The sequence below is a fragment of the Oncorhynchus mykiss genome, chromosome 21 (genome assembly GCF_013265735.2).
Source record: "Oncorhynchus mykiss isolate Arlee chromosome 21, USDA_OmykA_1.1, whole genome shotgun sequence".
In the NCBI taxonomy this organism is placed as follows: domain Eukaryota; kingdom Metazoa; phylum Chordata; class Actinopteri; order Salmoniformes; family Salmonidae; genus Oncorhynchus; species Oncorhynchus mykiss.
Window position 1 is genome coordinate 38,035,516 of NC_048585.1, and position 11,203 is coordinate 38,046,718.

Genomic DNA, 11,203 nt, shown 5'->3' on the forward strand with positions numbered 1-11,203 from the left:
AGCTTAGGCATTAGCTCGGGGAACCAACGTAAGTCTTCCGGTCTCAAGCAAGGTTACCCATCATGCGAGTGTGGTTCATTGCACCATGTCTCTGACAATTATAAAGTGTAAAATATATGGGATAGAATATTGAGAGATCTTGCTCTTTCATAATAATCTGAAGTGACTTTCTCTCTTTCTCCACAGGTCTACAAACTGTGGGGATCTTTCGTGTTGGGAGTTCCAAAAAGAGAGTTCGGCAGGTGAGTCTTTTTGCTCTCCATGCATAAATGTTAATGTCTTCAACGTTACAATTAGATCTCCCCTGGTTTAGACCTACAGTGCCTTGCGAAAGTATTTGGCCCCCTTGAACTTTGCAAACTTTTGCCACATTTCAGGCTTCAAACATAAAGATATAAAACTGTATTTTTTTGTGAAGAATCAACAACAAGTGGGACACAATCATGAAGTGGAACAACATTTATTGGATATTTCAAACTTTTTTAACAAATCAAAAACTGAAAAATTGGGCGTGCAAAATTATTCAGCCCCCTTAAGTTAAGACTTTGTAGCGCCACCTTTTGCTGCGATTACAGCTGTAAGTCGCTTGGGGTATGTCTCTATCATGTCTCTATTTTTTCCCATTCCTCCTTGCAAAACAGCTCGAGCTCAGTGAGGTTGTATGGAGAGCATTTGTGAACAGCAGTTTTCAGTTCTTTCCACAGATTCTCGATTGGATTCAGGTCTGGACTTTGACTTGGCCATTCTAACACCTGGATATGTTTATTTTTGAACCATTCCATTGTAGATTTTGCTTTATGTTTTGGATCATTGTCTTGTTGGAAGACAAATATCCGTCCCATTCTCAGGTCTTTTGCAGACTCCATCAGGTTTTCTTCCAGAATGGTCCTGTATTTGGCTCCATCCATCTTCCCATCAATTTTAACCATCTTCCCTGTCCCTGCTGAAGAAAAGCAGGCCCAAACCATGATGCTGCCACCACCATGTTTGACAGTGGGGATGGTGTGTTCAGTGTGATGAGCTGTGTTGCTTTTACGCCAAACATTACATTTTGCATTGTTGCCAAAAAGTTCAATTTTGGTTTCATCTGACCAGAGCACCTTCTTCCACATGTTTGGTGTGTCTCCCAGGTGGCTTGTGGCAAACTTTAAACAACACTTTTTATGGATATCTTTAAGAAATGGCTTTCTTCTTGCCACTCTTCCATAAAGGCCAGATTTGTGCAATATACGACTGATTGTTGTCCTATGGACAGAGTCTCCCACCTCAGCTGTAGATCTCTGCAGTTCATCCAGAGTGATCATGGGCCTCTTGGCTGCATCTCTGATCAGTCTTCTCCTTGCATGAGCTGAAAGTTTAGAGGGACGGCCAGGTCTTGGTAGATTTGCAGTGGTCTGATACTCCTTCCATTTCAATATTATCGCTTGCGCAGTGCTCCTTGGGATGTTTAAAGCTTGGGAAATCTTTTTGTATCCAAATCCGGCTTTAAACTTCTTCACAACAGTATCTCGGACCTGCCTGGTGTGTTCCTTGTTCTTCATGATGCTCTCTGCGCTTTTAACGGACCACAGTGCAGGTGCATTTATACGGAGACTTGATTACACACAGGTGGATTGTATTTATCATCATTAGTCATTTAGGTCAACATTGGATCATTCAGAGATCCTCACTGAACTTCTGGAGAGAGTTTGCTGCACTGAAAGTAAAGGGGCTGAATAATTTTGCACGCCCAATTTTTCCGTTTTTGATTTGTTAAAAAAGTTTGAAATATTCAATAAATGTCGTTCCACTTCATGATTGTGTCCCACTTGTTGTTGATTCTTCACAAAAAAATACAGTTTTATATCTTTATGTTTGAAGCCTGAAATGTGGCAAAAGGTCGCAAAGTTCAAGGGGGCCGAATACTTTCGCAAGGCACTGTATATACTAGCCAGTGTGTCGATGTACATTTGCTCTCCATACTACACAAACGTTAGCCCAACTACAGCAGAATTGTGCATTACCTTCACATCATACAGTAGTTATTTATCCCTACTCGGTAGGACTAGCCAGTGTGTTGATGTTGTGGCAGGTGTACTTCTCTTCAGCTGTGTACTTTGTACTCAGGGCCGTTGATCCCTGTCATTTCCTGTTTAAAAAGAAATGCGTCACATGGGAAACTGACCTTATACTGTGTGTGTGGCCGGTGCATGTGAACTTATTTGTGTGCGTGTGTGTGTGTGCTGACTCTCACATGGGTGCTGCCTCGAACTGTGCATCCTTGTGTGTGTGTGTCTCCGTTGCCACTGCCTTTTAAGTGTGTGTCTGCTCATTCTAGTGTGCGTGTGTGTTCTGATATGGTGCTGTTGTGTGTTTGCCCCACCTAGCTGCGTGAGGACTTTGACATAGGGACAGACGTGTGTTTGGATGAAGAGCACAGTGTCCACGATGTAGCGGCATTACTGAAGGAGTTCCTCAGAGACATGCCTGACCCTCTACTGCCAAGAGAGCTCTACGCTGCCTTCCTACACGCCAACCGTAAGGCACGCGCGCACAGTGACCCATGCGACACACACTAGCCATATGAATGCAACCGTTGTCATTTTCTACAAGGTGAATTTATGCTGAACAAGGTCTCTTCTCTCTCTCTCTCAGTTCTGCGAGGGACAGACCAGCTAATGTACCTCCAGCAGCTGCTCTACCTGTTACCCCCCTGTAACTGTGATACCCTGCTCCGCCTCCTCACCCTGTTACACACCGTACAAAGCCACGCACAGGACACCACAGGACCACAGCACCAGGAGGTTCGTCTCAATGTGGGGGAGGGTAGGGTGGGGTGAGGGGGGTAGGGGGGGGTCTGTGTTTGTGTGTCATGGGACTGTCTATCATTCTGTCCATGTTTTTTTCTGTCAGTTTGTCTGTTTTATCTGTCCGTCGTCAACACGTTACCTTCTCTCTCTCAAGAGGAGAGCACATAATGGATTTTGGGTTGTCTTAACCCTCTCTCTCTCCTGTTACGGTTTCTCTGTCTCACCGGACCCTTTCTATATTATATACTGTCTCCTAACGCCTCTCTCTTTCTGTAGCTCACACTAACTAGCCTACACAGTAGCTAGACCTAATATGCGGTCTTTCCCCTAACCTCTCTCTCTCTCTTTCCCTAACTCATTCCTCTCTTTACCTGCAGTTCCCCGGCAACAAGATGACAGCAACCAACCTGGCAGTGATCTTTGGTCCCAACCTGCTGCAGGGGGAGAGGGGCGGAGGGGACAGGGAGATGAGTCCCCACGCCATGGGCATTGAGGACAGCGCTGCCATCATCAACGTCACCCTTCACCTTATACAGAACTACAGGCGACTGTTCACGGTAGTTGGAGCGTGTGGGTTCGGGGGGGGGTTCGGGTTTAAAAAATGTACGGATAGTCAGGAGCACACTCCAACACTCAGACATGATTTACAAACGAAGCATTTGTGTTTAGTGAGTCCCCCAGATTAGAGGAAGTAGGGAGGACCAGGGATGTTCTCTTGATAAGTGTGTGAATTGGACCATTTTCCTGTCCTGCTAAGCATTCAACATGTAGCGAGTACTTTTGGGTGTCAGGGAAAATGTATGGAGTAAAAGTACATGATTTTCTTTAGGAATGTAGTGGAGTAAAGGTTGTCAAAAAATATAAATAGTAAAGTACAGATACCACAAAAAAATCTACTTTAGGTAGCACTTTAAAGTACTTTACACCACTGTGCCTGTTAGCAGGCGCGAGTGTGTGTGTGTCACCCTCCTCTCCTCCTCTCCCCAGGTGTCAGCAGAGCTCCAGCAGGAGGTATTGATGAGTCTCATCCAGACAGATCCTGACATCATCGACTATCTCCTCCGCAGGAAACTCAGGTAGGTGTACACTTCAGGGACCATATTTACAAATAGTCCACTATGATCTAAAAGGCTAAACTGATTCTGGATCAGCACTTCAGAGTCTTAGTGTTGTGGGTTTCAATATCTCTATTTGTGGCGCTGCAAGACTTCTTGCAACGTGGATAATAGAATACTCTAGTCTCTACTCCCTCTACTTGCTCTCCTCCCCCTTTTTTCTCTCTCCGTTCCTCTCCTTTCTTTCCCCTACTCTCCTCCTCCCACAGTGGCAGTCACCTGACGGTGGAGACGGTAGACACAGCGGGGGGTCGGCGGGACACGGGGGCATCTCTGGACTCGGTAGGGGCGTCTAGTGGAAGCCTGTCACCCCTGGAGCCATCGCCCCTCTTCAACCCCGACGAGCCAGGGGACAGCAGGCTGACCACAGAGGTGTTCCTCAACCTCAACGTCCTCCAACGCCACCATAACAACAAGAAACGTAAGTCATCGAGTTTAGGTTTAAGATCAGATTTAGGTTAAGGTTCAGATTTGGATTTAGGTTTAAAGAGCGTCATGTATGTCTTCTGACACCACCACAACAGGAAAAAGAGGTTACTTATTCCTCCAGGGTCCAACTTATTTTATTACACCCATAGCGGGTAGACACAACCACAACAGGAAGTTACTTATTCCTCCAGGGTCCCACTTCTTTTATTACACCCATAGCAGGTAGACACAACCACAACAGGAAGTTACTTATTCCTCCAGGGTCCCACTTCTTTTATTACACCCATAGCGGGTAGACACAACCACAACAGGAAGTTACTTATTCCTCCAGGGTCCAACTTATTTTATTACACCCATAGCGGGTAGACACAACCACAACAGGAAGTTACTTATTCCTCCAGGGTCCCACTTCTTTTATTACACCCATAGCGGGTAGACACAACCACAACAGGAAGTTACTTATTCCTCCAGGGTCCCACTTCTTTTATTACACCCATAGCAGGTAGACACAACCACAACAGGAAGTTACTTATTCCTCCAGGGTCCCACTTCTTTTATTACACCCATAGCGGGTAGACACAACCACAACAGGAAGTTACTTATTCCTCCAGGGTCCCACTTCTTTTATTACACCCATAGCGGGTAGACACAACCACAACAGGAAGTTACTTATTCCTCCAGGGTCCCACTTCTTTTATTACACCCATAGCGGGTAGACACAACCACAACAGGAAGTTACTTATTCCTCCAGGGTCCCACTTCTTTTATTACACCCATAGCAGGTAGACACAACCACAACAGGAAGTTACTTATTCCTCCAGGGTCCCACTTCTTTTATTACACCCATAGCGGGTAGACACAACCACAACAGGAAGTTACTTATTCCTCCAGGGTCCCACTTCTTTTATTACACCCATAGCAGGTAGACACAACCACAACAGGAAGTTACTTATTCCTCCAGGGTCCCACTTCTATTATAACACCCATAGCAGGTAGACACAAACACAACAGGAAAGTTAAGTCACACATACAGTATATAAGGGGTTGGATTTCAGTTACAATACCATCAGCAGATATACTACACTGAACACAAATATAAACGCAACATGTAAAGTGTTGGTCCCATGTTTCATGAGCTGAAATGAATGATCAGAGAAATGTTCCATATGCACGAAAAGCTTATTTCTCTGAAGTTTTGTGCACATAATTGTTTACATCCCTGTTAGTGAGCATTTCTCCTTTGCCAAGATAATCCATCCACCTGACAGATGTGGCATGTCAAGAAGCTGATTAAACAGCATGATCATTACACAGGTACACCTTGTGCTGGGGACAATAAACTGCAACTCTAAAATGTGCAGTTTTGTCACACAACACAATGACACAGATGTCTCAAGTTTTGAGGAAGTGTGCAATTGGCATTCTGACTGCAGGAACGTCGCCAGAGAATTTAATGTTAACTTCCATAAGCTGCCTCCAACGTCATTTTAGAGAATTTGGCAGTGCAAATTTGGTCTAACCACACCAGCCCAGGTCCGCCACATCCGGCTTCTTCACCTGCAGGATCGTCTGAGACCAGCCATCCGGACAGTTGATGAAACTGTGGGTTTGCACAACCGAAGAATTTCTGCACAAACTTTCAGAAACCATCTCAGGGGAAGCTCATCTGCGTGCTCGTCGTTCTCACCGGTGTTTTGACCTGACAGCAGTTTGGCGTTGTAACCAACTTCAGTGGGCAAATGGTCACCTTCAATGGCCACTGGCACGCTGGAGAAGTGTGCTCTTCACACCGGAGAAGAATCCAGGTTTCAACTGGCGTCATGTGGGCAAGTGGTGGTGTTACGGTGGGGTTATGGTATGGGCAGGCACAAGCTACAGATAACGAACACAATTGCATTTTATCGGTGGCAATTTTTAACGCACAATGATACATGACGAGATTCTGAGACCCATTGTCGTGCCATTGATCCGCCACCATCACCTCATGTTTCAGCATAATAATTCATGGCCCCATGTCGCAAGGATCTGTACACAATTCCTGGAAGCTGAAATTGTCCCAGTTCTTCCATGGCCTGCATACTCACCAGACATGTCACCCATTGTTTCCCTCCATTATCCAGCAACTTCGCACAGCTGTTAAAGAGGAGTGGGACAACATTCCACAGGCCACAATCAACAGCCTGATTAAGTCTATGCGAAGGAGATGTGTTGCGCTGCTTGAGACATGGTGGTCACACCAGATACTGACTGGTTTTCTGATCCATGGCCCAACCTTTTTTGTAGTTGTTGGTATCTGTGACCAACAGATGCATGTCTGTATTCCCAGTCATGAAATCCATCAGCATCTAATGAATTGACTTCAATTGACTGATTTCCTTACATGAACTGTAAACTCAGTAAAATCGTTGAAATTGTTGCATGTTGCATTTATATTTCTGTTCAGTGTACCTTAGCGGGACAGGAGTCATTGATATTTATGGGGTCACTACACCTTTATGAGCTCTGTTGGTATGCAACATCCAGCTAGGGTTAAAGTTAGGGTTATGGTTGAGCCGAGGTGTGGATGTGCTAGGGTTAGGATTAGGGTTGAGTCGGAGTATAGACCTAAAGCTAGAGTTGACCCGGGGTGTGGACATGAAGCTAGGCTTAGTGTTAGGGTTGAGCCGGGGTGTGGACATGAAGCTAGGCTTAGTGTTAGGGTTGAGCCGTGGTGTGGACATGAAGCTAGGCTTAGTGTTAGAATTGAGCCGTGGTGTGGACATGAAGCTAGGCTTAGTGTTAGTTGAGCCGGGGTGTGGACATAAAGTTAGGCTTAGTGTTAGTTGAGCCGGGGTGTGGACATGAAGCTAGGCTTAGTGTTAGAGTTGAGCCGGGGTGTGGACATGAAGCTAGGCTTAGTGTTAGGGTTGAGCCGTGTTGTGGACATGAAGCTAGGCTTAGTGTTAGGGTTGAGCCGTGGTGTGGACATGAAGCTAGGCTTAGTGTTAGGGTTGAGCCGTGGTGTGGACATGAAGCTAGGCTTAGTGTTAGGGTTGAGCCGGGGTGTGGACATGAAGCTAGGCTTAGTGTTAGGGTTGAGCCGGGGTGTGGACATGAAGCTAGGCTTAGTGTTAGAATTGAGCCGTGGTGTGGACATGAAGCTAGGCTTAGTGTTAGTTGAGCCGGGGTGTGGACATAAAGTTAGGCTTAGTGTTAGTTGAGCCGGGGTGTGGACATGAAGCTAGGCTTAGTGTTAGAGTTGAGCCGGGGTGTGGACATGAAGCTAGGCTTAGTGTTAGGGTTGAGCCGTGTTGTGGACATGAAGCTAGGCTTAGTGTTAGGGTTGAGCCGTGGTGTGGACATGAAGCTAGGCTTAGTGTTAGGGTTGAGCCGTGGTGTGGACATGAAGCTAGGCTTAGTGTTAGGGTTGAGCCGGGGTGTGGACATGAAGCTAGGCTTAGTGTTAGGGTTGAGCCGGGGTGTGGACATGAAGCTAGGCTTAGTGTTAGGGTTGAGCCGGGGTGTGGACATGAAGCTAGGCTTAGTGTTAGGGTTGAGCCGTGGTGTGGACATGAAGCTAGGCTTAGTGTTAGGGTTGAGCCGTGGTGTGGACATGAAGCTAGGCTTAGTGTTAGGGTTGAGCCGTGGTGTGGACATGAAGCTAGGGTGAGGGTTAGGATTAGGGTTGAGCCGGGGTGTAGACATGAAGCTAGGCTTAATGTTAGGGTTGAGCCGTGGTGTGGACATGAAGTGAGGGTTAGGATTAAGGTTGAGCCGGGGTGTGGACATGAAGCTAGGCTTAGTGTTAGGGTTGAGCCGTGGTGTGGACATGAAGTGAGGGTTAGGATTAAGGTTGAGCCGGGGTGTAGACATGAAGCTAGGGTTAGGATTAAGGTTGAGCCGGGGTGTAGACATGAAGCTAGGGTTAGGATTAAGGTTGAGCCGGGGTGTAGACATGAAGCTAGGGTTAGGATTAAGGTTGAGCCGGGGTGTAGACATGAAGCTAGGGTTAGGATTAAGGTTGAGCCGGGGTGTAGACATGAAGCTAGGGTTAGGATTAAGGTTGAGCCGGGGTGTAGACATGAAGCTAGGGTTAGGATTAAGGTTGAGCCGGGGTGTAGACAAGAAGCTAGGGTTAGGATTAAGGTTGAGCCGGGGTGTAGACATGAAGTGAGGGTTAGGATTAAGGTTGAGCCGGGGTGTAGACATGAAGCTAGGCTTAGTGTTAGGGTTGAGCCGGGGTGTAGACATGAAGCTAGGGTTAGGATTAAGGTTGAGCCGGGGTGTAGACATGAAGCTAGGGTTAGGATTAAGGTTGAGCCGGGGTGTAGACATGAAGCTAGGGTTAGGATTAAGGTTGAGCCGGGGTGTAGACATGAAGCTAGGGTTAGAGAGATAAGGCCAGGCACCATAGGCTGAAATGAAATGTTTGCATCTACCTATCAATTTTGAGATTTGTTGGTATTTTGGTACATTGGTATTTTCCAAAAAATGATAAACAATATAATGGATGCAAATGTGTATTTTTGTTAGTTTATCATCATACCACTGTCATAAACATTTTTATGAATTTTAACCACTTTAAAATGGACGCATCAATAATTTCAAAGCTCACTATATTGAATTACACAATGTAAAAGCCCATTTCATAGAGAATGTTTCAAACCGGACTATATTTAGTAACTTACTTCAAAGAGATAGTGGATGGGTCTAAATTGGGGTTTGTCATTTGGGAGTCTAATTTCAGCGTACTTGTCTTTAACTGCCATTTCCTGAAAGTCAGACTCTTCCCGCATTTTTTCGTCTTCAGAAGCATCTGCAATCACCATTTGTTGTATGGTTATGCTTAGATATATTCTCCAGACTGGCTCGGAGGGCCATTGTAATGTTTTATTCTAGATAACATTTTCTTTGGTGAAAAATGTGCCAAAAAAATGCATTTTATGTACGTTTTTGTATTTTACAGCAAGATGAAAAAAGTACTCATCCCCAAGTCCTGTCCTGGAATGTCTTAACAAAATGAAACCAAAATATGTCAAATGACTTCATCCAGTGGCCAGAAAAACAGAGTTGTGTGATATGCAAATATGGGCATATTTACTGAACATTGCCTAATTTGCATATTCTACTAAAATATATATGTTTTAAGTATTATTATTTGTAAAAATAATTATGTACACTCAACTGTTAAAAGTTGCTTGTCATATGATTAGGATTAAAACATTTTTATTTTTGTGTGTGTGGGGGGGGGGGGGGGGGGGGGCCTTAACAGAATAATAAGATCAGTATAGTAAGAGCTTGATAACATTGTGTTATTACAATGTCATTAGAATGTTACTTTGTTATTACAATGTCATTAGAATGTTACTTTGTTATTACAATGTCGCTGGTTTTGGAGGATTCAAGCACTGTTAAGGACAACAAACCCTATCAACAAACCAAAGCCAAGTTGGCCAAGCGGTATCAACGATGGCATCAAACCATCCCCAAGCAAGAGGGCGCGCGTGGGGAGAGGTTTACGGATAGGAATGTTGACTTGTTGAAATCCATCAATGAAAGGCTTGCCAAACTTGATATCTTGGATATACTACGAGAGGACATCAATGCATTATGTGCCAGTCTAGAATTCAGCCAATATCGGATTGATGATCTAAGGAAAGAGAACACGGCGCTGAAAGGTACTGTAGACTCTATTCATAGTGGAGGTGGTGCCAAAGGGGAACAAACAACTTAAAGAAACCTTGCTTGATGTACAGTGTCGATCAATGCGGGACAATCTCATCTTTTCAGGGGGACCGGAGAATGACAACAGCAGAGGCTGTGAGGACACTGTCCGGGACATTATGTCAACTCAACTGAAACTGCCCACAGATGTGGTGCGTAATGTCACTTTCTCCAGAGTCCTTAGAATGTCCACTTTCTCCAGAGTCCCCTCCAGAGTCCTTAGCCTTTTCCCAGAAGCCTTTGGGAAAAGGCCACGGGCTATTATTGCAGGTTTTGAAAATGTTAAGCAAAAGGAAATGGCAAAGAGCTGGTGCAGAGAACTCCGAAACACTGACTTTGGAATGAATGATCACTTCCCCCACGGAGATCAATGAAAAGAGAAAGAAACTGTATCGCATCATGAAAGAAAAGCGTTGCCTGAACCAACGAGTTTCCTTGGTGATGGATAAACTTTACATCAATGGGAAACTGTATCGGGACTCTAGAGTAACTCCCTGGTTATTTTAATCCAATGTTCAAATCTGAGTTTGTGTGTTGTAGTGTGTCATGTCAACTTCAACTATAACGAATACATGCTCTATTGATCTTTACTTGACAAGGAAAGGGCTGCATATAGCTCAGGTTAATGTATGCAGCCTTCCTAACAAAATACATTCTCTTTTTTTTACTTGGTCAACATAAATAAAATTCATATTTTAGCTTTGACCGAAATGCATTTGGATGCATCTGTAAATGATGGGCAAAGGAACATTAACGGATATAGTCTCCTTGGAAGGGACAGGAATGGGAATGGTGGGGGTGTAGCACTGTGCATTCAGAATCCTATGCATTAAGGTCATCCCTCCTCTTAAAAGGAATGTCAATTTATTTATTTTCTACCTTTATTTAACTAGGCAAGTCAGTTAAGAACAAATTCTTATTTTCAATGGCGGCCTAGGAACAGTGGGTTCAGGGGCAGAACGGAAGATTTGTACCTTGTCAGCTCAGGGGTTTGAACTTTCAACGTTCTGCAACCTTCTGGTTACTAGTCCAACACTCTAACCACTAGGCTACCCTGCGAGGCCATATTATTCACGAGGCAATATGGGCTCATCTGCCTCACCAGGCAGCCATATTGGAAGGATGTGTGTCTAAACCTCCTAGCGCTAAGGTGTCCTATCTGGATGA

General features: G+C 44.9%; 1 protein-coding gene across 3 annotated transcripts in view; it reads left to right on the plus strand.

The window, feature by feature from the left end:
* The window catches only part of arhgap36 (Rho GTPase activating protein 36), a 92,766-nt gene that overhangs the window by 77,499 nt on the left and 4,064 nt on the right, over positions 1-11,203 (plus strand). For all 3 annotated transcript variants that reach the window (XM_036957753.1, XM_036957755.1, XM_036957754.1), the window contains 6 exons: positions 187-242; positions 2,367-2,517; positions 2,635-2,783; positions 3,167-3,346; positions 3,777-3,865; positions 4,114-4,325. In XM_036957753.1, coding sequence (XP_036813648.1) covers positions 187-242; positions 2,367-2,517; positions 2,635-2,783; positions 3,167-3,346; positions 3,777-3,865; positions 4,114-4,325 — 837 coding nt within the window. The remainder of the gene's footprint in view (positions 1-186; positions 243-2,366; positions 2,518-2,634; positions 2,784-3,166; positions 3,347-3,776; positions 3,866-4,113; positions 4,326-11,203) is intronic.